The following is a 26,410-nucleotide window of genomic DNA, read 5'->3' on the forward strand; positions in this document are numbered from 1 at the left end:
CAATGGCTTCAGAGAGTTCAGATTCGGAGAAGATGCTTTCTTGTTACTCATCCAGTTATGAATATGAATCAAATAGTTCTGAAGAGGAAAGCATACATGTTTGCAATCGATTAAAGATTTTATTTCGGGCCATTTTGAGGTATCTGGGGGCGGGAAATGTTGCACCCAAAAAAAGGCGGAAAATGGCGACAAAGCTCCGTGTAAGGAATTAATCAGCCCGTTTCCACAGGCTGATTAATTCCTTACACGGAGCTTTGTCGCCCTCTTCTGCCTCTTTTTGGTGATACACAAAGTTTTCAGACCAAACAAGTACAGCAAAATGCATTGACGTGATGGAAGGACTGCTACAATGTGTCCTTTTTTCGGTCAGGGACGTTCCTTCAGTGACGTAACGTGAGGACTCGTCGCCAACTCAAAAACAAGACTTCCGGAATATTCAGCGCCAGTCTTGAAACGTAAAATATAGCGATATGTGGTGGAATCTTTGTAAAATACGCTCAGTAGAAGTCATTTCAAGTGATTTTACAAATTATGGACGCAACGTGTCCAGAGGTGTCAGTTGTCCTTTAAGTCATACTGTTCTGTTTTTCCATGCATAAATAGGAGGGGGGGGGGGGGTCACCAACACCACAGGGAGGCAGCGGAGGGGGTGCACTGCAGGAAAAGGCAAGCTTTTTAACCAGTCCCATTTAATCAAGTGGGATGACTCGACAGGCAGGCTGGGGGTGCTTTCCAGTGAACGTGGTGGGGGGGGGGGGGTTGCGATGTTGTAATACAGGTATTGCAGTTTTGATTTGTAGTTGTTTATCCGCTGCGATATGGGGAGGGGGCGACGGGGGGTGTTATCGGTGAGCCATGTACCTGGTTCGTCTGTCTCCGGGGATGATAGACTGAATGAGCTAGTGTAGGCACTGACTGACCAATCAGAGGAAGGAGGCTGAGCCTCGTTCTGAGATGAAGTGGGGGAAGAGCCTGAGGCCATGGAGGCGGCGGTGGCGCACGAACAAGGACAAAAATGAAACAAAATAAAATACAAAAAGAACAAAAAAAGGGGAGGAAAGCAGCAAAGAGAAAATGGCATAAAAGGAAAAAGTCACGAGAAACGCTAAGAACAGAATTCAAGAGTACAAACAATGATTGGAGAAGCAACTTTAACTCATTCACTGCCGGATGATGTGCAAAAACATGTGTTCACTCCAGTGCCAGGGTTTTTGTCATTTTCACTCAAATTCCAAGAGCCACAGAATATTGACTACTGTCAGAGATGTTTGTTCGGACATGCTGAACAAAGGCTCAAAGACAAGAAGATTGTCTTTTACTGCCGGCAGGGGACTTAGCCATTCATGACCAACGCCCAACTTCTGCAGCTATTTATTAAGAGTATATGCAAATTGAAGTGATAGATTCGGCACCAACATCCATAAACAAACAGAAGATAGACCGTTTAATTGGTTGTCCTTTCTATGAACCGACAGATTTGTAGCCTGGCTAATTATCTCTTCCTGCCAAGGAGTTTACCAAAATTAAATAAATTAAACTAAATTAGTTCAAGGCCAGATCTCCTACATGAAGACGACAGTTTAACACACTGTGTCTGTTCAACTCAGATTGACCCCAGGTTTCCTGTGCTTCCATTGTGGGCCTTGTGTTCGGAAGCATGAAACTTTTAAATATGATAACTTCTTTTCCGTCTATATTTCTATCAACTACATAAACATTCAATGCAGCATAAGAAACCTTAAAAAAAAGTTAATTTCTAGTTTTTTTGGTTCTGGAGTAATAATAATAATAATAATAATATATCTAATTTCTTAGCGTCTTTCAAAACTCTCAAGGACTCAGTCACTGGAATTTTTTTTTTGTTTGTGTGGGTGAGCAACGGCAGCCATTCGCGCCAGCGTTCATGCTAGCCGGAAGTAACACAGCAGCAAAGTTATGAAAGGAAGAGGAAAGGAAAGAAAGAAGTAGAAGTAATATGAGGTGCAAGTATGGGACGGCTGTACAAAATGAAAATGTGGAACCTTGTGGATATGAAAAAGCATTGCCAGAGGTCTAACCAGCGCTTTATCGGCACCCCCTCACAAGAAAAACGAACACATTCGGGAATGGCGCTCCACGTCATATTTTCAATTCCTGAATACAATTCAGGAATGGCAGTGAATGAGTTAAACAGAAGAATGGGCAAGAAAAAGAACAAAGAAGCAAACTAACGGCGCTTTGCAATCGTTAATTCAAGATGGACGATTGAAAAAAAAAAAAAAAAAAAAACAATGTCGATCGACTATAGTGCAAAGTTTCAAATCTCACCTGCACTTCTGTCTCGTAGCAGGTAGCGGTTGACATCTTGGATGTTAGTGTTGATGGTGGGACCGCTTGGGACGCTACCGGGCGTCATGTTAGGATCCGTCTCCGGGTCGATATTCTGGAGACCCTTCCAGGGTACGCCTGGGCAGAACTCTGTGCAAAAAGTCAAATATAGTGATGCCTTGGCTTACGAACTTAATTGGTTCCCAGACAGTGTGTAAGGCGAACAGTGTGTATCCCAAAAAATAATTTCCCATAAGAAACCATTAAAATGAGAATAATCCGTTCCCAGGTCTTCATAAAACATAATTTTCTACTTTCTAATTTTCTAAGCCTTAAAACTACACGAAATATACCGTTTTATTTTATGTATAATAAATGTGCTATGGTATTATAATTAAAGAAATAAACTGTACTATATAATAAAGTCGTTTTATTTACCTTAGTGATGGTCGTTGACGGCTTGATGGAATGGAGTGGCCGGTTTCATCAGCATTAAACACTTGATGAGGAACGTAGCCTTCTTTCACCATCCTGAGGAAATCCCTTGTAGGTGCTTTCTCTGCGATAATTTTATCTAGTTCCTCATCAATTCTGTTCTGTTTAGGTTGATAGGTTTTTGCATCAAGTGTAAACATGGCTTGTGTGGGTTATTTATTATTATTATTATTTATTTTGGAGCCTGATTGATGGGATATTTTAACCTTGCAGTCTACACTTTTGCCTTTGAACTATCAAAGTTGAAACAAGTCCAAATTTCACAGTTTTCTATCCATTTTGTCACTCTCTCTCTGTCGTCTGCCTGTCTCTCATGTTTAAACCACCTCCCCTCACTGCTGCGTTCTAGACCAATCATGTGGCTTTAACCGACAACTGGGGGCGGCGAATAAAGGACCAAAACAAGACGGTTGCCATTTTCTTGTTAAGAGAACGGGCTTGTTCGCGCACGACACATCACTCATTGTGGCAGCTCCGTGTGTATCCCGAAAAATACTTCGTATGCCAAGGTTAAATTTTCATAAATTTAACGTTCGTAAACCGAAAAGTTCGTAAGCCAAGGGGTTCGTAAACCGAGGTATCACTGTATTTGAGCGGGTTGGTTATTTAAGCGGCGACAACAACGTTTTTCGCACCTGGCGGCCAGTTGATGTTGGTCCCATTGGGTATTTTCTCACTACCGCCCTTCCCTTGAGCCCAACTGTCCTGGGCCACGAGAGGACTGGTGGTAGACTCGGAGGTGGACATCAGGTTATAGGGACTGTAGGAGTCATCCAGCTGAGGAGGCTTCCCGGGGGGGCCTAGCGTGGTACCTGTGATGGAACAAAACATGTCAACTTGACTCAAAACGCCAGTTTGGAACAATTACAGCGCGACAATTCTTTAGCGATGGTTCTCATTCCTCACCATGTTTGCTTAAATTGGGCTCCAAGGGTGAGGAGCCCCCAGAGAGGCTTTCCATAGAGTTGGGGTGCGTCCACTGTGACAGGCGAGACTGAGGCTGGGGTGAATCCTTCATCGACATGCCCACGTCCATGCAGTTTACATTCATGTTTGGATTCAGTCCAGCTGGGGAGAAAGAAAGAGAGACGACGTTGTTTTCTAACAATTTCACAATGATTGGACATCTATTAGCTAGCTAGTTAGCTATCTAGCTGACTATCTATCCGGCTAGCTATCTATCTATTGGATATCTATTAGCTAGCTAGTTAGCTATCTAGCTAAATATCTATCCGGCTAGCTAGCTATCTATTGGATATCTATTAGCTAGCTAGTTTAGCTGGCTATCTATTAGCTATCTGGCTAGCTAGCTGGCTATATATTAGCTGTCTATCTATTGGCTATCTATTAGAATTCTGGCTGGCTATCTTTTGGCTAGGTGTCTGGCTATCTATTAGCTATCTATGATCTAGCAAGCTACCTTTTTGTCATTTGAGTTATTCAGGGTTGAGTGAACGCTGACACATGTGGCTACCACTGCTTACCCACAGAAAAACTTAAAATACGTAAGGTTACTAGGTAACTCCGCCCCCCGCACACACATATATGTACAGTGTATATATAAAATCGCACAATTTCACAGCTTTCATGCATCCAAAGTCGCCCCCCCCCCCCCAAAAAAAAAAAAAAAAATCACTTACAGAGCGAATAGGGGCTGTATGTGTTTTGAGTAGATTGTGGCTCTTTGGTCTGCAGGTCGGGGTGGCCCGGAGGTTGGGGGTGGCCTGGAAATAAATCGAGGGTGGATTTGGTCCCGCCGTGATGAAGGCCCGTGTGGGAGTGGGGAGGCTGCTGCTGTTGCTGTTGCTGCTTCATTAACAGAGCCTGCGCCAACTGACGCTGGTGCTGTTGGATTTGCTGCTGCATGTTATTGATTGTACGTGCGACCTGGAATGATCACAGAAAAATATTGGATCTATTTATTTCTAATTCTACATCCACTTATTTCTTTCCATGTCTTTTCATCTATAATAATAATAATAATAATAGATTTCATTTATAATCAGAATCAGAATCAGAATCATCAGAATCAGAATCATCTTTATTGCCAAGTATGTAGAACACACAAGGAATTTGTTTCCGGTAGAACACGCTGCACTAGTATCGTTGTCAAAAAAAGCGCCTTTCAAAACTATTCTCTATGTCCCAGTTTGTCGAGCTAGCTAGCTAGCAAGATAGGTAACAAGAAGCAGTAGATAGCTAGCTAGCCCTATAGCTAGGTCGATAGCTCTATAGATAGCTCAAAAGCTCTATAGCTAGCTCAATAGCTAATTTACAACAGATTATTTTATTACAGAAAGTAAGAAAAGAATCTGTTGTAAATTATATAACAAGTAGACAGTATGAATTTAACACAGTTAGCTCTATAGCTAGCTCGATAGCTATCGCAATCGCTCCATAGCTAGCTCGATAGATCTATAGCTTGCTTGATAGCTCTATAGCTAATTTAAACCAGATTTTTTTCTTACATAGAGTAAGAAAAGAATTCTTTTGTTACAGAGTAAGAAAATAATCTGTTGTAAATTAGATAACTAGACAGTATGAACTTAACACAACTAGCTCTATAGCTGTCTCAATCGCTCCATAGCTAGCTTGATAGCTCTATAGCTAATTTAAACCAGATTCTTTTCTTACAGAGTTAGAAACTAATTTTTTGTAAATTAGATAACAAGTAGACAGTATGAACTTAACACAACTGCTCTATAGCTAGCTCGATAGCTATCTCAATCGCTCCATAGCTAGCTCGATAGATCTATAGCTAGTTTGATAGCTCTATAGCTAATTTAAACCAGATTCTTTTCTTACAGAGAGTTAGAAACTAATCTGTTGTAAATTAGATAACAAGTAGACAGTATGAACTTAACACAACTAGCTCTATAGCTATATCAATCGCTCTATAGCTAGCTCGATAGCTTTATAGCTAGCCGGAAAGCTCGCTAGTCAAATAGCTCTTTAGCTAGCCCGATAGCTCTTTAGCTAGCCCAATTGCTCGCTAGCGAGCCCGATAGCTCTCTAGCTAGCCCAATTGCTCGCTAGCGAGCCCGATAGCTCTCTAGCTAGCCCAATTGCTCGCTAGCGAGCTCGATAGCTCTCTAGCTAGCTTGCTAGATAGCTCGATAGCTCAATAGATAGCCCGATATATAGTTTTTTTTCTTCCCTTGCTTCTCACAATTGAAACGTCTGAGATGTTCACGTGATCAGTGTGAAAATATGGCGACAAACAAAGAATAGTTTCAACTAACTTGTTGCTCTTGTTGTCGAATGGGTCCAGAAACGTTGCGCTGTGCCTGTAACATCTGCTGCTGAATTTGTAAACGCTGGTAAGCCTGTAAAAGTCAACCAGAGTTTCATTCTCGCGGGTAAACACGGAGAAAGTGACGCTTTTTAATCATCGAGATGTATAATAAGTCGAAAATGACGCCCACCAGTTGCAGCTGGTAGAGTTGATTCAGAAGGGTCATATGTTGAGGGTTTATTGGCGAGGTTAAAAGTGCAGGATTCAGACCAATGTTTTTTGCTGCAAACTGTAAGAGCTGTGCTTGAACCTGCGGATCAACACAATCGCCTCACGTTAAAAAATACCAAAAGAACGCACGGCGCTGAGGTGTTCGCGGCGTTTGTGACCGGGAGCTTGTTTTTCAAATATTTCCGTGTATCTACCTGAGGGGAAAGAAACTGAGGCACTTGAGCGCGTAGACTAGGCTGAGAGGAGCCGAGAGGCGGCACTGGCGGCTGAGGAGGCGGCTGGGGCATGGCCCGGGCTTGTGCGGCTCCACCACCGAACATTCCACTCTGCATTTGCTGGACAAACAATTGACGTTTTATGATAGTAATAATACATTTCATTTATAAGCGCCTTTCAAAACTCTTAAGGTCACTTTACAGGATCAGTTTTTCTGCGGGTGAGCACACACGCGCCAGCGTTCACTCAACCCGGAAGTAACTCAAATCGATAGAAAGCTAGCTACCTAGCCAATCAATAGCCAACAGATACCTAGCTAGATAGCCAGGAAGCCAGATAGTGAATAGTTAGCTAGCTAGACAGCCAGATAGCTAATAGATAGCAAATAACTAGCTTACCAGCCACATAGCTAATAGATAGCAAATTGCTAGCAAATAATAATAATAATAATAATACATTTCATTTATAAGCGCCTTTCAAAACTCTCAGTCACTTGACAGGATAAGTTTTTCTGTGGGTGAGCAGCGGCAGCCACACGCGCCAGCGTTCACTCAACCCGGAAGTAACTCAAATCGATAGAAAGCTAGCTAGCCAATCAATAGCCAACAGATACCTAGCTAGATAGCCAGGAAGCTAGATAGTGAATAGTTAGATAGCTAGATAGCTAGCTATCCAGCCAGATAGCTAATAGATAGCAAATAACTAGCTCGCCAGCCAGATAGCTAATAGATAGCAAATGATAATAATAATAATAATAATAAATTTCATTTAAAAGCGCCTTTCAAAACTCTCAACCCGGAAGTAACTCAAATCGATAGAAAGCTAGCTAGCTAGCCAATCAATAGCCAATAGATACCTAGCTAGATAGCCAGGAAGCTAGATAGTGAATAGTTAGATAGCTAGATAGCTAGCTATCCAGCCAGATAGCTAATAGATAGCAAATGATAATAATAATAATAATAATAATAATAATAATAAATTTCATTTATAAGCGCCTTTCAAAACTCTCAGTCACTTTACAGGACAAGTTTTTCTGTGGGTGAGCAACGGCAGACACACGCGTCAGCGTTCACTCAACCCGGAAGTAACTGAAATCGACAGAAAGCTAGCTAGCTAGCCAATCAATAGCCAACAGATACCTAGCTAGATAGCCAGCCTGCTAGATAGTGACTAGCTAGCTAGATAGATAGCTGATAGCAAATTGCTAGCAAATGATAATAAGTTAATAAGTTTATTGCCATGAGCCTGACAAGAAGCTGGATGAGTTTTTTTTTCAATGAGAAGGACGTATATATTTGACTCACTTTATCCATGAAGGATGAGCGGGGATCCGAAGGAGGTTCTTTGGAGAGAAGCTGAGGTCGAGGGCAGCTCAGGGGTTTGTTGAGAAGTCCGTTGTTATAGTCGTGTCCGGCCATCCCCATCCCCCGCTTGTCCAGTTCGGTCTTCTTCTCCAGGAGGGCACTCATGGCCTGGTCCAAGTTCATGTTGTTGCTCTTTAAAGCCTCCTCTGCCGGATCCCGCTGGGGAGCGTGTCACAAGGCGTGTGAATTTCCTCACGTATTTGTCGATGAAAAGATTTCTTCAACCATCATCTGTACTTCTTTGAACCGACACCTTCAAACGTTTCGCTCCTCATCTGAAAAGCTTCGTCAGCGAACAAAATTTGCGCTGGTAGCTCTGGCCAGAGGTGGTCCCTGCTCTAAGGTTCAAATCAGAGGTCTGACACCGCCACCCCTGGCTATTAGGGATGTATATAGGGTTACCAGCACAAATTTAGTTCGCTGACGAAGCTTTTCGGATGAGGAACGAAACATCTGACATCTTCAAAGAAGTACAGATGACGGCTGAAGAAACCTTTTCATCGATGGACCACTTTTGTACAACTGAGAGCTTACGTAGACTCATGCATTTGTGTTCGAGTGGAGGACAGTAAGGGTTCTCAAAAACGAGAATCTTTAAAAGGGATGAAAGCGAATCACGACATTGCCTCACCGGGAAGCCCATGTCTGTGAGTTGTTTGGTAAGACGATTCATAATCCAGGTATCTTCTGCCTTCCCCGGAACTTTGACCTAAAATGTCAGAACATTACAGTCAATAACTACTAATAACAAGTACACACTCGATTTTTTTTTTCCGAACATGTCCTCGTGCCTTTTGTGGGATCTTTTTGGCTGCGTTTCCCCAAGAGTTAGCGGAAGAGTTGCTCTCCTGGGAAGTGGTGTTGTTCCACATGTCCCCGTCCTCCGCATCCCACTGACCTCCGGAGAGGATCAACTCTTCACCGCCACCACCTCCCCATCCGTCTTGCATAGGTTTGGGGGCTGGGGGAAAAAAGGGGTGTTAAAAAAAGGGGATCGTGTAATACATCTGTCGGTCACTAGGGGGCAGGGTAGTTTTGTGGTAATACAGTGAGACCTCAACTTACAAACACCTCAATTTACAAAACTTTTTGTCTTACAAACGTCAAATTTATGAAAATTAAACCTTATAATAACCACTATTTTCATAATACACTGGCGGAGTGATCTTCGGCGGAATCACACGACCGAACAGCACCAGAGGTTAAGTTACCAACACTCCTTATGGAAGGTGACTCTCCTTCCATAAGTCATCAACGACCATCAAAAAGCATCACTTTGCTGCTGTGAAATGTAAATTTCTCCACTGTGAGACTAATAAAGGCATATCCAATCCAATCCAAAGGTAAATAAAACTTTATTTTACAGCACAGTTTATTTATTTAATTACAGTCGTCATGTAATGCGCCTCTCTTTCCAAACAGCAATTCCCTTTGACCTTCGACCTCCAACGCCATTCCATCAAGCCATAAATGACCATCACAAATGTAAATAAAGTGACTTTATGATACAATGCAGTGTATTTCTTTCATTACAATACAATAGCACATTTATTATACATAGAATAAGGTATGTTGTGTGTAGTTTTAAGGCTTATTTAGTTGAAAAGTATATTTTATGGAAACCCGGGAACGGATTATTCCCATTTTAATGGTTTCCTATGGGAAATTTGTTTTTGAGATACACACTTTTCACCTTACATACTCTGTCTGGGAACCAATTAAGTTCGTAAGTTGAGGTCTCACTGTACAAGGTACGGTACAAGAGAATGGCCTTGACTCGACTTGAGTCTTCTTCAGTTTGTCATTTTATTGGGGGGGGGGGGGGTGTACCTGGTTTGCAAGCTGGACCTGTCATGGCAGGGTTGCCCCTACTGTAGTTGTCTTGGGTGCCGTCGCCCCAGCCCGTGGGGCCCCCACTTGCTTTTCCCCAAGCAGATGTACCGTTGTCCACGTTGACTGAATGTGGCGTTTCCCCCCAGGAACTGTCGGGTTTGGTGTGGGAGCTGGGAAGTTCTCCCCAGCCTGATAGATGCAGAAAAATTAATAGTAAAAAAATTCATCGGGGACAAAGTGATTTTATTGATTATACAGTGATACCTTGGCTTATGAACTTAATTGGTTCCCAGACAGAGTATTTAAGGTGAAAAGTGTGTCTTCCAAAAATTAATTTCCCATAGGAAACCATTAAAATGAGAATAATCCGTTCCCAGGTCCCCATAAAACATAATTTTCTACTTTCTAATTTTCTAACCCTGAAAACTACACAAAATATACCTTATTCTATGTATAATAAATCTGCTATGGTATTATAATTAAATAAATAAGCTGTACAGTATAATAAAGTCGTTTTATTTACCTTTGTGATGGTTGTTGGCTTGATGGAATAGAGTGGCCGTTCACCATGAGGAACAAAGCCTTCTTCTTGCACCATCTTGAGGAATGATCCCTTGTAGGTGCTTTCTCTGCGATAATTTTACCTAGTTCCTCATCTATTGTATTCTGTTTAGCTGGGTTGATAGCCTTTTGCATCAAGTGTACAGATTGCTTGTGCGGGTTACGTGTGGAGCCTGATTGATGGGATATTTTAACCTTGCAGTCTACACTCTGCCTTTGAACTGTCAAAGTAGTAACGAGTCCAAATTTCCATTTTTAATATCCATTTTGTCACACTCTCTCTGTCGTCTGCCTGTCTTTTTAATGTTTAATCCCCCCCATTGCTGCGTTCTTGACCAATCACGTGGCTTTAACCGAAGACTGGGGGCGGGGAATAGAGGACAAAACCCAATCGGATGCCATTTTCTAGTGAGGAGAACGGGCTCGTTCACGAACGACACATCACTCATTGTGGAAAAATAGTTTGTATGCCAAGGTTAAATTTTAATAAATTTAACGTTCGTCAACCGAAAATCTCATAAGGTCCGAGGTATCACTGTATTCCTATTTTCTTGCCTAACGCCTAATTGACAACATCAACCAATTTATTTTATCAATTTTTCTCAGCGGGAAGCAATAAATGAATGTTTAGCTGAACAGGATGGTTGACAGAAGGGGGAAAATGGCCATTTAAGAATTGGCACAGCCCGGTCAGTCTTGGCATGACAGTAGCAGTATCGCCAGTGTGCCTGTACCTGTGCCAGGCAGAGTTTCGTGCAGGAAGAGAGCGTGACGTGAAGGCTGCTTCATTTCCAGTTTGACAGAACCAATGATTTGTACAGTGCAGCACATTTAGCACACAGCTGGCTCAGATCCTCTCATAAAGTGGTTTTCCGTTGACTGCAGCTATGCAAAGAGCACGCAGAATTAAGTGCTAAACAGCAGGGGGCATCTGTTCCACCAGGGTTGATCTCAGGACTTTCTCCTCGACTGCTGACTGCTGGGAGGCGCATATACTCTGATCGCGGACTTCCGATAGAGCTTCAAATGTTTCTGGCGATTTTTATTTGGTCAAAAAGCGCTTTGTAAACACCATTCCTGGACTTCCTTTGGCTCCCTCGTGTTTTGCAAGGCAAAGAGGAACATGCCCAATATTGTGCCACGTGAGGAGAAACGCCAAGAAATTGGAGTGCGCCGCTTATCTCATTTGGATAGCTAATTAGATGTAAATCCAAAAAGGGCGGCAAGGTCAAGATATTATCTTTAAGTCTATCACCAGCTTGGAGCTTAACGGCGCACTGCCCTTACCAAGTGACCATCTTTTGTGGTTGACATCTATTGATCATTAAATGGTAAATTAACACAGCATCTGGGAGAAGAAGCCTCATCAATGCCACAAACAATTACAGCTATACCTTGGCTAACGAACTTAATTGGTTCCCAGAAACGTGTAAGATGGGTGTTAGGCGAAAAGTGTGTATCCCAAAAATTTATTTCCCATAGGAAACCATTAAAATGAGAATAATCCGTTCCCAGGTCCCCATAAAAAATCATTTTCTACTTTCTAATTTTCTAATCCGTAAAACTACACAAAATATACCTTATTTTATGTATAATAAATGTGCTACCTTGGTATAATTAAAGAAATAAACTGTACTGTATAATAAAGTCGTTTTATTTATCTTTGTGATGGTCGTTGATGGCTTGATGGAATGGATAGCTTTTTGCATAAAGTGTCTCAAGGAGCTCTGGGTTGTACATTTTAGAAGTTGTGATATTGCAAAAGATGCAGATGCAGGCAAACACACTAGAAATTTTATTAATAGCTGGCTCCCTTGCTTGTATGATCTCTACAAATTGTACAGATGGCTTGAGCGGGTTATTTGTGGAGGCTGATTGATGGGATATTTGAACCTTGCAGTCTATACATTGCCTTTGAACTATCAATAAAGTTGAAATGAGTTCTCACCTTTTCACTTTTGCTTGTTTCTTGTCACTTTTGTTTTTTTTTGTTTCAGGCTCTGTCGTCTGCCTTTCCTGTTCATGTGCAGCTCTGTGTTTCTGTAATCCCGCCCCCCGCTCACTGCTGCGTGTGTCGCCTGCCTCCTATACCACGGATCTTGACCAATCACGTGCGGCTTTGACCGAAGACTGGGGGCGGGGAATAAAAAAAAAGCTGGCTGCCATTTCAAGAGATCCAAGAACTGGCTCGTTCCCGAACGACACATCAGTAATTGTGGCGTTCCGTGTGTTTCCCGACATATAGTTCGTATACCAAGATTATATTCTCGCGAATTTAACGTTCGTAAGGTGAAAAGTTCATTAGCTAAAGCGTTCGTAAGCCTCGGTATCACTGTATTATATATAATGCAAAATAAAATAGGATGTGATCTTACCCTGACCGCTCATGGGGCCCCTGTTGTGCGATGACCCCGACTGGTGCTGCAAAACAGGATCCATGGGCCCACTGGTGGGTCCTGGGTTTTGCGAACTCTGGGGGTGGCTTTGTAAAGGTGCAGGTGGTCCTTGATAAGCGTGTTTGTGAGAATGGGGATGAATGGTGCTATTGCCACCGGTAGGAGCTTTAGCTTTGGACATTCCGGGATTGTTTCTGTCCCACAGGTTGACGGATTTGTTATAGGTACCGGGATCACCCCAGGCGGAGGTGCCATCGTCTATCTCCATCTTGCGCCGGATTGAGGGCGGTGACGGCTCTTCCCAACCTGTCGGTTCAGCAAAGGATTCCTGCTTACTCCCAGTCCAGCCCTGCTTCACGGGGCCCGAGCCACTCCAAGAGCTGATGCCCCCTCCAATACCACCACTGGGTCCATCCTGAGATTTGCCTGCCCAGCCCTGGGGAGGGCCGCTGTGACGCGGACTAACAGGGTCTCCCCAGCCCGCTTTGCCTCCAGCGCCCGGAATCCCTTGCCCCGCTGAATGCAAACCCCAGCCTCGAGGAGTTTCCTTATAGCCCCCTGTTTCTCCCTCCCAGCCAGACGTGGGTGGGTTCCTTTTTCTCTCTTCGGGATCTCCCCAGTCATTTGCAGAGTTGCTCCGTCCACTATTGCCCCAGCTGTGGGATGCTTTAGGCTGTTCTCCCCAATTCTGGTTTGTTGGCATGCCGTGAGAGTCCTCCCTCCCTGTTGACCTCTCTTCACCCCAAGACTGACCACTATTCTTTGGGATGGTGGAGGTTGGAACTCCTTTTGGTAGATTTCCCCAGCCACCTGGAACACTCGGGGGCTTAACGGTGTTGGGTTGATCTCCCCAGCCAGAGTTGGACTGGTTGCTAGCAGCTATATTTCCTCCCCAACCCGAACCTCCCTGAGAAGCAGGCACCTCAGTTTTGATCCCAGTGTCAGTTCTTTGTGGGGGACCCATGTTAGAATTGGAAGGCCCCTGGGGATCAGGACTGGTTCGAGAGTCCCAGGATTCCGTGGCACTGTCATTCTTGGCTTTAGTGTTCTCCATGTCCCACGACGTGTGCTGGCGAACGGGGATCTGTCCCCATCCTGTATTACATAACACCCTGGGGTCAAGATCCTGGGCGGGAATCAGAGGAGCAGAGGTATCCGTGGATGAACGGTGTTTGGACCTGGGATGTCCTTCCATACTGTCACTGCTTCCCTCACTGGCACCGGTCGTGCTCACAGCTCTGTTCCAAGAACTAGTCGGTGGGTCCTGCGGAGGAGAGCCGGGGCCATCCCAGCTTCCTTGGGCATCGTCAGTTTGCTTTTTGCCCCAGTCTCCACCAGTTTGTTCACCCCAGCCTCCAGAATTTCCTGATCCGTTTCCACCCTGGCCCCAGCCAGAGTCCCAGCCAGATAACTCTTTCGATGACGGTGTCTTTGACTCGCCGTCAACTCCCCATACAGAAGAATTATCTTCTCCATTAACCTGCTTGGCCCCTGATGACTGTTGACCCATCGCACCCAGGCCAACGGATGCATTGCCCCAACTTGGCAAGTGGTGAGTGGGACTCTGTAGCTCCTGCTTATTCATGTGATTTGGTCCATCAGTTTTAAGGTTCTGAGGTTCTGAACTGAAAGACACATTTGTGGATGGCGAAGGTTGCGACTCTGATGCATCAGAGGTCATTATGCCCCCCCAGGCACTGCCAATACCCGAGGAGTTACTGTTAGTGTTGGCTGCAGTATAGATGCTGGTCTGGGATGGTGGGGGGCCAGTAGGATTACAGAAGTTTGGTGTACTTTGAGGGAGTGAAACACTGTTGGCTCCCCCTGAGCTGCCTGCCCCTGCTGCACCCACGTCATGGCCCAACACGGGCCATGCAGATGGATTAGCATTAGGGTTCAAGTTCAAGTTACAGTTGGTGTTGGAAGATGACGAAGCGCCCCAACCCCGGCTGCTTCCCCCTCCTACTGGACTGTCATTTTTCCCTTCACTGCTCACTGAGGACTGAGATGGTCCAGACCCAGAGCCCCAGCGATTGGCTGCAACCTGGCTTGAGTGCATGTTGGTTCCAGTATGATTGGCGGGGCTATGTCCAGTGCTGGCCTTACTACTTAGGTGGTTGACAGGGAAGTGGCCTGTCTGGCTATTGGCCCCTGTGGCCATAATCGTACTACACCAACCACGATTAATATTACTACTACTACTACTACTACCACCGTTACTACTGGTACTACAAGTGCTACTGCTGCTGGTCGAGTGACCAGGGTCAGACTCCAAAGAGCATCTTCCTTGAGTGGCCTTATTCTGGCTAAGAGTAATAGAAGGCCAAGCCTCTGTGTCCTTCTGGTCAATGATCAGTTCTTCGCTGCAACTTGTATTCGCGGAAGTTGCAGGATTTGTGGCACTCCTGTCACCTGGCAGGTGTCCCCAAAGGGGATTATCATACTGGGTTCCCTGGCTGCTCTGTGGAGGCAGTTCTGCATTGGAAGAAATAAACAGAAGAGAGAAAGAAATTACATATGATAGGGGGCTAAGGAAGATGCTTCGGGTTAGGTCCATAATCACACCCACATAGGACCTGAAATAACATGGCGACGTAACGAGCCCAGTTCTGTTCTGTATCACAAGCTCTACAAGTAAAAAACACGCAAATCCTGAAACAGAGTCACTGACATTCACTGTCAGACCTTTCACATTTTTCAAAACAATTATTTAAGTGAATCAATGTAAAGATAAATGTGCATGATTTGGCCAATCACATCAAAAACATGCGACTCATTGTCTGGTTTTCTTTCTTCCTTTTTTTCTAATTCCAGCACCAATCATCTTTCATGAGATAGAAATGAACGTAGCAAATTAATGACAATTAACTTGTGGAGACTTTCACCTCAACCGCAACTAAGACAACAATGTTTGAATGTATTTTTCATTTGACACCGTAAGTGCAGATGCGTAGACGCTAGTAATTGGTTTCCGAACTGTCACTGAAATTATCAGTAGCACTAGCCAGAAACGTGAGACGTCCTTAACCTCTTTTCATCAGTAAGGCAGTCAGTCATAATTACCTCAGATTGCCATGACACATGACTTGTCTCTATGCTAGCACGTACACAAGAGCCTCCTTATCTGCCTGTAAAACTGCTCTGACAACTCAAAATAATATTCTGTCAGAATTTCCTCTCCAGAACTTCAGATAGATGCTTACACAAAATAAAGTCTGGTCTGTGCATTGGTCACCGTGACGCCACATCATCAACTCCTTCCCACTCCGACTGTTGCGACTGTTTACGTGCGAGTGAAGCTGACATGCAAAGACGAGCTTTCATCGCAATACGTAGGACACAATCACATTGCACTCTGCGGTCGCATACTTTTTAAAGCCCGCAAACTGAAGTAGGGAGAGAGAGGTAGCGGCGTCGGAGCGAAAAGAGGGCACTGTGTTTCTGAAACAACAGCATGCAGTCTTTCTGTAGCGTCACTCCAAGTGAGAGGAGCAGGACCGCCATTTTCTCAGTCCTGAATTTGAGCCAAACAAGGACTCTGAGCTACCGCCCGCCTCTGCCTGTATGATGTAAAAGCATGCAAGCTTCACACTCCATGTCATATACATAGCACAACGCGTCCCCGCGACACACTCCCGCCGCAAGCTTCAAGACCCCGTTCGTGAGCCGCAAAAACAACCACGCAGCAGAAGAATCGAGGACGGCAATGGAAAGAGCGAGCGATCTTCTGCCGAATACCTGTGGAGAGGTACCTCCCGACCATGGTGCGAGGAACTAGGTTTTGTGCGACATGGGGGCCATCCTTGTCTCAATATGTCTGCTTGCTTCCCCGAGCTTCTGTGGCTCCTCTCTGAAACGCTGCCAAGAAGTTGCATAGCTCTTGCGCGGCATGAGACTCAGCCGCCCCCCCCCCTCCCGCCGATCTACTGCTGCTTGTCTCCCCTTCCTTCCTCGCCCCACATGCTCCGTCCCTCCCACCAATATTGCTTTGACTGGGTCTCGCCGCCTCTATTGCACCCACCATCCCCCTTCGGCTTTATTTATATCATGTTCTATTCCTATCCTGACGACGGATATGGTCCCTCGTTAGAAATGTAAGCCCTTAGAGAAGGCAGGCAAGGGGCTGAGGTGGGGGGTGAGGGGGGGGGGGGCACAGCTGAAGTCATGTGGAGCAGTATTGTTGGTAGATTGCTGACGGACCGCTAAGAGTGAGGTAGTTATACACTCAAATGGCATGAGGTAAAATAAAATAAAGGGGGGTGGTGTGTGCGGTGGGCGGCAGTCTTGGATCTTTTAACCTTTCACTAATTGGCGTCAACTATTTCACCAGAACCGCTCCGTGTGTTATTAGCACCGCCATGCACGATTGGAAAACCTCTTTAATAGTAGGGGGGGGGGGGGGTAAAGAGCAAAGAAGGTGGAATCAAGCAAAACAAATATCACACTGCGTCCCATGACGTCATGTTGGCAATCGATGAATTAAAAAGACATGAATTAAGCACGTGCATGTGGATTCAAATATAGACGCGGATAAGTGTCAAGGGGTTAAATCGGCGCAACACAACAGAGGATGGCGTGCTTGGCAATTAATAGAAGGCATGGGGGGAAAGGGGGGTGGGGGTGGTAGCAGAAAAAAATGGCAGCGGCTCTGCCGGATCAAGGCTGCTATTGTGTATTAGTGATAGCAGTGCCTACGCACCAAAACACAATACATCAATGTTTGGTGGAAAAACAGTGGCTGCAACTTTGTGCCCACCGAACTTCATGCGACACACGGAAGAATCCGCATTCCGTGTGGCATTCAGGAAAAATACGGCGGGCGAGTGCTGCGAAACTACCGTTTGCCATGTAGACAAAAAAAAAGCATAGCTTAAATCGTCTGGGATGATCGTTTATTTTCATGCGTGTCATCTTGTGTTTTTGTGTAATGATCTTAATCTTGGTTTCACTCCCATCTTTGTGACTGCTTTATTTTTGATAGCTGTCCATGTTAAGTTCTTTGTTATAGCTACAGCGGTCGTTAAAGAGCTATATAATGTGTATTGTACATTGCAAGACACGCAGTCATTTATTCTTCAGCACTTTGTGTACCCTTCTTTGTGACATGAAACAGTTCTCGATGAAAGAGGAGAGGATCAAAGTGTCATTTTCAGCAGTGGATCAGGGATATCATGGTGGAATGGGCACGTCTACTACAAGCTAAATGTTGAAAGCAAACACGAAGCTGGAGCATCCATTGATGAAAAGAGATTGTCTCACATCTCCCGTCCCACATAAATCAGCTTCAATTCCAAGCCGCGACAGTTCCACATACGCGTTGGCGCTCAGCGCTGACGCTGATGTAAAAACGAACAGCTTCATGCGAAACTGGGATGGGGTTGGGGGGTGGGTGCATTCGCGAAAGCCCACGTCCATGTTGTCATGCTTTCCACTCCCCCCCGGCCCCTCTACCTCACCGCTGAAAGGATAAACCAGGTCAAGGGCTTTCTCCAACATGCCACTCTTAAAATAGCTCGCTCTCACACGCCTCCTCTTCACAAAAGAGCCTTGGGAAACGTAGTGCGAGCCAAAGCGAACGGCAAACACAAGCAGAGCGTCAGAATCATGGGAACGGCTGACAGACAGACATGTTAGCGACTGCCCGCGGGCTAGTGACGCACTATGATGTTTGTTTGTTAAGGCGGAGATGGCGTAAAAAAAAAATGTGTGCACGCTCCGTAAGTAACTGTAGCGAAGAGAAGATCAAGCGCAGAAAGATTCATTGCGAACGGCGAGTCATTGTTTCATCAGATTCAAAAAAAACCTCCAAACAAGGAATCCTCCAACATTTGCGGAGTCATTAGAGGAGCACGTCAACGCAATCCGGCGTACGCGTTATCCTCTACGTCACAGGTGTCAAAGTCAAGGCCCGCGGGCCAAATCCGGCCCACCACATCATTTTTTTCGGCCCGCGAAAGCAAATCAAACTTGTTAAATTCCATGATGATTGCTAAAATCTGAGGCAAATTTTCATATTTTTGGATGTCAACCACAATAAAAGTCAGTATTCTTGACTTCAGATTTAAAAACGAGTTATTCATTAATTTGCTGTGTGCTCTATATGTAATATTTGAAGGGATTTAAACATTCTAATGGGTTCCCCAAATTCATAACGGCCCTCGAGAGGAAACCATAACTACAATGTGGCCCGCGGCAAAAAATGACTTTGACACCCCTGCTCTACATGCAAGATGTAAATTTGACTGTATAATATGACGCGTTTGTGTCGCGTTTCATTGTGACAGACGCCTTATCCTGGCGTAGCATTCCATTGTGAGCATGCATGTTTGTATTGTTCGAGATTGTATTGTATTGTAATCAGGATTAAAAAATAAAAACACAGACAATAATTGCATTGATTATATTGGGAAATGTATCGGTTTTCAACCAAATCAGGTTTCAAACAGGTTTCTGGAACGGATTATGGTTGAAAAACCAGCATTGACTGTAGTAGAAACCCCAAAATGAAAAATTGCTCCAAAAAAAATACTTGAAAATATTCAGACCCAAGAATGGATTTTCTAGATTGACAGTTAACTTTCTGAGCCAAAGACAAAAAAAAGATAAATCTGATGATCGTTACGGATGAACATACTGATTCGTATTCGAGAGTACAAATACAACAATGCAAATGAAAGAGACGCCAGAATGCTCCAAGCCAAAACAGAAGACCGAATTCACTGTTCACATTTTTTTCCACGCAATCGTCATCTGACCAGTTAGTAGAATAAACACTCTCAGATTGTTTTATAGCGACATGTTGTGCTTCATTTGCACCCCCCCCCCCCCTCCTCCATTTTGTTGAAACGGGACATCGGAACACTCTCAGCTTTTCATAATTATTCCAATGAATTCTGCGGCAAGCACTCCAAGTTTACCGCTAATCAACTCACGATGGAACGTCAAACTTCGAACGTTACGATACGGTACTACTATTCCCTCTATCTGCACGTCTTCATGTCACTGACACGCACAGAGTAAAAGGAGAACCCAGGGAGCCCTATCGAAAAGGGGAGGAGTGAAGCGCTAGCTAGCTTTTTACCGTAAGCTATGACTCACTCCAGCCCACAGCATTGGACCTCTGCCACGCTCGCTAACTCCGCCAATCTTTCGCTTCTTTTGGCTTTCGAGTGATGCCAAGCCAGGCCCACTTAGTCGTCCAGCCAACTCGCTAGGCTCTGTACACCCCCCCCCCCAACCCCCAAAACAGGAAACAGTCAGCAAAGAGCAAGAGGAGGAGGAGGAGGGAATCAAAAGATGTGGGATAACCGTCTCATTGCCATGGCGATAGCGCTGCATTCCCATCACGTTGACAAGAAAATGCCCGAGAATCTGCTTTGGCGGGATATGCAGACACTCCGGAAGCAAGACGCATCAAGGCATACTGTTACGCCAGCTGTGTTTACTCGCCGTTGCCTTCCTCCGGATTCCTTGATTCCCATTTCGAATTCCCAGCCAGACAAGAGGGAAAATAAACAGCGGTCGGACATGCGGGTTACGCTCATCGCATCCCAGAGCTCCAAAAGTAATCAAACGCTCAATTGCAGATCCTATATACAAATATATATGTCAAAGACAGAGAGAGACAGACAGATAGACAGACAGAGTCAGAAAGAGAGAGAAAGAGACAGACAGACAAAGATGGACTAAGACACAGAGACAGACAGACTGAGAGACAGTGAGAGAGAAAAACAGACACAGAGACACAACAAGAGAGAGACAAATACACAGAGACAGAACGATAGTGACAGAGTGAGAGAGAAAGAGAGAGACAGGCAGACAGACAGACAGAGTGAGAAAGAGAGAGAGACAGACAAAGACACAGACAGAACGATAGAGAGACAGAGTGAGAGAGACAGAGAGAGGGAGTGACAGAGTGACAGAGAGACAGACAGACACAGACAAAGACAGACATACAGACAGAGAGAGTCCGACAGACAGAGAGACAAAGACAGACAGAGACACAGAGACAGAACGATAGAGACAGAGTGACAGAGAGAGACAGACAGAGAGAGAGAGACAGAGACAAATAGATAAAGACAGACAGACAGAGAGATGCAGGGACAGAATGATAGAGAGACAGAACGATAGAGAGACAGGGTGAGAGAAAGAGACAGAGAAAGACGGACAGAGACAGAGCAAGAGTGAGAAAGACAGATAGAGAGAGAGAGAGAAACAGAGACAGAGAGACAAAGACAGACAGAGAAACTGACAGAGAGATACAGACAGAGAGAGACAGAGAGAGATAGAGAGAGACAGAGAAACAGAGAGAGACAGAGAGACAGGGAGACAGGGAGACAGGTATACAGGGAGATTGAGGATTTTGGCTGAAATAATTGCTCTCCACAGTAACTTGAAAGTAGTTTTCACAAATCTGATGCTCCCCTGGCACAGACGCATGATCCACGCCAGGCATGACCTCAAAGTCAACCAACACGAAATACAAGAAACAACGAGCCGCTCTACTGACCCGAGTTCAGGTTCGTCGAGGGGGAATCCGATTGGACGGCGGCGTTGAGCGACTGGCCCCTCTTCAGCAGCTGCTTTTGCTCTTGCAGGCGAAAGCGCGGGGGCACCTCTCTGGTCGGATGGCGCTGCTGGAGCGGAGTTTGCGAGGCGGCGTGAGGTTGACCTCCGCCGAGGGCGCGCTTGCCATCGCCGGGGTTGAGCTTGGCGGAGTCTGGCACTTCGAGAGGGGGGGAAGAAAAAGCAGGAATTCGGGTGTCAACGTGATGGAGAATAAGACGTTATCATAGTTAAAAGTTTCATGCTTTTATATGCTTCGTGAACTCAAATACACAATTGAAGCACAGAGAAACCTGGGGTCAATCTGAGGTCAACAGCTTGTTAAACTGTCATCTTCATCTAGGACACAGGTGTCAAAGTCAAGGCCCGCGGGCCAAATCCGGCCCGCCACATCATTTTTTTCGGCCCGCAAAAGCAAATCAAACTTGTTAAATTCCATGATGATTGCTAAAATGTGAGCCAAAATTTCATATTTTTGGATGTCAACCACAATAAAAGTCATTATTCTTGACTTCAGATTTGAAAACGAGTTATTCATTAATTTGCTGTGTGCTCTATATGTAATATTTGAAGGGATTTAAACATTCTAATGGCTTCCCCAAATTCATAACGGCCCTCGAGAGGAAACCATAACTACAATGTGGCCCGCGGCAAAAAAATGACTTTGATACCTGTGATCTAGGAGATCTGGCCTTGGACACAATTTAGGACTTGGGAAACTCCTTTATCACCGAAGCAATTTACGACTTGAAACTCCTACACAGGAAGAGCTCATTAACCAGGTTACAAATTTATTAGTTCATTAAAAAGACAATGTTTTATTGCTTACAGCTGTTCGTATTCTAATCAAGAAAACTATGTTTTTACTAATGTATCACTTAAAGGACAACCGACGCCTCCGGACAAGTTGTGTCCATAATTTGTAAAATGACTTCAAATGACTTCTACTGAACGTATTTTACAAAGATTCCACCGCATATTTTACGTTTTAAGACTCGCGCTGAATATTCCGGAAGTCTTGTTAGAAGGCACTTTTCAATGAAATGTATTATTATCATCATTATTATATGTCGGTCGGATATATTATGAGCGTCGAACACAGTGGATAACCCCCCCGACCCCCCGAGCACGTATTGTTACATAATCTGCACGCTAGTAAACAAGAATGTAAACAGGAAGTCATAAACAAGCTTGTCGCGTCCGCATATTGCCCGAGGAGATTATTGGATGTAAACCGAGAGCCGACGAGATGCTCTCCCACTAACCCCGCCCCTACCTCACTTTCACCGTCATGATAAACAACAGGAGTCAAATAAACTGACTCTCCATGATTTCCTCGTGTGTGCATCAAAGCAATGAATAAATGGCGCGGGCACACACACACACGCGCACACACACACACACACACACACACACACACACACACACACACACACACACACACACACACACACACACACACGCAAAAACAAAGCGTTACGCAACACTGAGGCCCACGCTGGAGGGTTGGGGGGGGGGGGTACAGGATGCGGTCGTAGAGCCTACAGCCAGTCGCTTGTTCACCGACGCGTTTGCTCAAAAAATGGCATCGGCGCTTGCGTTTTGTTTGCCGAGTGCGTCAAATGGAACATTCCCACCCCCCTGCACTGTAACCTTGGAACGATCCGGTGTCCCCCTGCATTTGTTGGCTGAGAGATCAGATGCTGAAGCTTCTAAATCTGATGTCATTGCAGGCCCAGCCACCCCTTTCTTGTTCACTAGCGAGAACCCACCCCCCCAACCCTGGTCACTGTTTTTGTAGCTGCGGACTTTAGAGGAGGCACTTGCATGTAAAAAGCGCTTTAATAACAGTTACGGAGGCCATTTTTAACACCGTCGGGACCGTGACGTGTGACGTTTAGTCTTCTGGAAGCTTTGGGGGAAGGGGAGGGGGATGCTCTGTCAGCCAATCAGAAAGGGGAGATAAAAAAAAACGAGTGAGCGCTAGGAGGGCGGGCGGGATTTATTGAGAAATAGGAGAGCAGATCTACAGGAATGGAGGGAACGCTGAAAAGAATGGTGTGTGTTCAAGACCCCACAACCCCCTTTGCGATCTCCACAGTCCGACTGCCGGAAACCAGCTTAGGTTGAAAATCCGCTTACAATTAGAACACGGCTCGCCGACAGAACGCCACGTTGTTTTGGAGCCTTGTTTGAAAAAGAAATGTGTCAAAGTAGGTGCGATTACGGTTATGAAATTAGTTACCTTGCTAGCTAGCTACAGTAAAGTCTCGTTATATCGATATCGGATATATCGATAGTCCCGGTTATATCGATATTTTTTCGGACTCCCTTGAATATCGATATAACGAGACTTTACTGTATTTGCTATCTATTAGCTGGATAGCTAGCTATAAGCTAGCTAGCTAGTTGAGCCAAAGATAGTGACTGTGGGCACCAGGTAGCAAGCACCTCCATTTAGAATATTAGTAGCCTGTTCTAAAAAAAGTGATTGGGCACCATCAATGTCAACAATCTTAGCTATCTATTAGCTGGCTAGCTATCTATTAGCAAGCTACCTAGCTAGTTGAGCAAAAGATAGTGACTGTGGGCACCAGGTAGCAAGCACCTCCATTTAGAATATTAGTAGCCTGTTCGAAAAAAAATGATTGGGCAGCATCAATGTCAACAATTTTTGCTAACGATTAGCTATCTATGAGCTAGATAGCTAGCTTTCTGTCTAGTTGAGTTACTTCCGGGTTGAGTGAACGCTGTCACATGTGGCTGCCGCTGCTCACCCACAGAAAAAAAATATCCTGTGACTGTAAAGTGACCTTGAGAGTTTTGAAAAGCGGTTATAAATGAAATGTATTATTATAATAATAATAATTATTATTATTATTATTAGCACAGGGACAATTTCGGACCCCGGAAGTGTAGCCCCTGCCCACCTCGAGAGTCAAAAGGGATCAGTCACCTTCTCCGACAGCCTATTTGCTCAAGCAACGTCGGCAGCTGTGCGGAGAATTCCCGCTTCATCAAAAATGCACATCAAACCGACGCCTGCGGGCGACGTGCGCCTCACACGAAGGAGGCTAGCTCAGTTCCTGCTTTCAAAAATAAAAGAATAAAATAAAAAAGGGATCAGAATATTTTATTGATAGGTATTATTATTATTATTATTTTGTCCATATTCGCACTTTGTTCCAGCTTTACCATTATGTATATATTGTATTTTGGACAGCAGCCCTCATTTCAAGCACATATAACTCCAGACCCATATAACTGAATTTTAATTAACTCTTTTTTCAAAAACTCTCATGATCACTTTACAGTCACAGGATACGTTTTCTGTAGGTGAGCAGCGGCAGCTACACGCACAAGCGTCAACTCAACCCGGAATAACCCAAATAGATAGCAAGCTAGCTAGCTAATAGATAGCTAATTGATTTCTGGCTAGGTAACTAGCTAGCTAGGTAGCCAGCTAGATAGCCAGCGAGTTAACTCGATACCTCGCTAGATAGCAATATGTATGTATTACATTGTATTTTGGACAGCCACCGTCATTTCAAGCTTATATAACTCCAGATCCATATAACTTAGGAATTAACTGCACCTTATAGTGCAGAAAATATGGTACTCTTGTGGTGGCTTTAATCTCTATTCCCTTTATTATTTCGTTTCATTGTTTAATTCGAATGAATTTGATGAAAGGGTGATATGAAGTCGTGATGTTATTTGTAATGAAAAGCTGATAAAGGAGGGTTTTTTTTTTGGGTCGTCTGCACTAAAAGTCTCTCGGAGGCGGGGCCTACAGTCTTTAAATACAGTGTCGCATTTATTCGTTTCTAATTAAGTATTTTAATCACCCTCTCTGGTGAGACACGGACGGCACTCTCGTTTGAAAGCCCTGCGGGCACGAAGCCGCCATCCCCTCCCCCACAAAAAAGACATGTCGTCATCTCATCGCATCAATCGTATTTTTTTTTTCTTCTTCACTTTTCTGCATTTTTTTTGTTTATGCACCTCCATTAACTCATTCACTGCCAGATTATGTGCAAAAATGTGCCCACTCCACTGCCAGGGTTTTTGTCATTTTCACTCAAAATTCCAGAACCCACAGAATATTGAGTTTTAGGAACTACATAAACATTCAATACGGCATTACAAATCTTAGGCTCTCTTCTTTCATCATAAATAGAATTAATTCCTAAATGATACGGGTCTGGAGTTATATGAGCTTGAAATGAGGGTGGCTGTCCAAAATACAATGAAATACATATATAGCAGGCGTGTGCTGGTGTTCCGTTGCTATGGCGCTCGGGGTATTCCTGCAGGTGTTTATACCGAAGCCGCAACATCCCTCGTCTCCTAATTAGCTCCCGTCGATGCTATGCGCTAACATCGCAGCCACGCAGGCTCGTGAGGTCACAGATGGACGTTTTTTTTTTTTTTTTTGGGAGGCTCTGTTATATTTATCTCCTTCCACAATGATGCCCCGTTGCTAAGAAATAGAACCGCATCACATTAGTAAATGGATACTAGCTCCAGATATTGATCTCAGCGCTTCTTCTTCTATGAGTTAATTGATCTAGAGCAAAAAAATAAATAAAATGGAAACGGCTTTTTAATAACATCCACTCCCTACTCAGCCGCATGCTCTGCTCAGAATAGAACTATAGAATAATAATAATAATAATAATAGCAATAACAGTAATAGCAATAGCAGTAATAGTAACAGCAGTAAAAACAAAAAATAAAACAAATAAAAAATACAATACAAATAAAAAAATAAATAATAAAATAAAATACATTAAAAATAAAATAATAAATAAAAATAAACTAAAATTATAATAAATGAAAATAAAATAATATAGTATAATACATAAAAAAAATAAAATAGTGTAAAATGAAATAATAAAATTGTAAAATAAATATAAAATAAAATAATAATAAAATAAAACAAACACAGCATAAAATAAAAGAGTATATTGAAAAAAAAGGATATATTTAAAGTATATTGAAAAAATAATAATAATAAAAATAAACTAACATTTACAGTAACCGAAGTGCTTATAAAGATATTTACGTTAACCTATTAACCCCATTCCACTCAAGTTGGATCAAAATTATTGCTATTATTGCTATTATAATTACTATTATTTTTAATATTTTTTTCTTCTTCATCTTTTTTATCTTTCTTATATGGCACAGTGAACAGGACATCG

At 43.9% G+C, this 26,410-nt stretch overlaps 1 protein-coding gene and 1 long non-coding RNA gene across 10 annotated transcripts in view; both read right to left on the reverse strand.

The window, feature by feature from the left end:
• The window catches only part of LOC148885295 (uncharacterized), a 46,527-nt gene that overhangs the window by 10,957 nt on the left and 9,160 nt on the right, over positions 1–26,410 (reverse strand). The window lies entirely within an intron of this gene.
• Positions 1–26,410, reverse strand: part of LOC148885294 (trinucleotide repeat-containing gene 6C protein-like) — a 43,343-nt gene that overhangs the window by 10,957 nt on the left and 5,976 nt on the right. For 4 of the 9 annotated variants that reach the window (XM_089018204.1, XM_089018203.1, XM_089018208.1 and 1 more), the window contains exons 4-16: positions 21,148–21,363; positions 12,618–15,113; positions 9,679–9,870; positions 8,640–8,809; positions 8,480–8,557; positions 7,789–8,007; positions 6,463–6,603; positions 6,228–6,347; positions 6,045–6,128; positions 4,443–4,689; positions 3,709–3,870; positions 3,438–3,614; positions 2,308–2,457 (exon numbers count right to left, since the gene is read on the reverse strand). In XM_089018204.1, the coding sequence (XP_088874330.1) occupies positions 2,308–2,457; positions 3,438–3,614; positions 3,709–3,870; positions 4,443–4,689; positions 6,045–6,128; positions 6,228–6,347; positions 6,463–6,603; positions 7,789–8,007; positions 8,480–8,557; positions 8,640–8,809; positions 9,679–9,870; positions 12,618–15,113; positions 21,148–21,363 (4,452 nt within the window). Of the gene's footprint in view, positions 1–861; positions 973–2,307; positions 2,458–3,437; positions 3,615–3,708; positions 3,871–4,442; positions 4,690–6,044; positions 6,129–6,227; positions 6,348–6,462; positions 6,604–7,788; positions 8,008–8,479; positions 8,558–8,639; positions 8,810–9,678; positions 9,871–12,617; positions 15,114–16,376; positions 16,560–21,147; positions 21,364–26,410 lie in introns of those variants that run through there. The other 5 variants (XR_016118006.1, XM_089018202.1, XM_089018201.1 and 2 more) reach the window with 3 other exon arrangements.

Source organism: Hippocampus bargibanti, linkage group LG17 (genome assembly GCF_051943395.1).
Source record: "Hippocampus bargibanti isolate YZ-2025 linkage group LG17, ASM5194339v1, whole genome shotgun sequence".
Classification (NCBI taxonomy): domain Eukaryota; kingdom Metazoa; phylum Chordata; class Actinopteri; order Syngnathiformes; family Syngnathidae; genus Hippocampus; species Hippocampus bargibanti.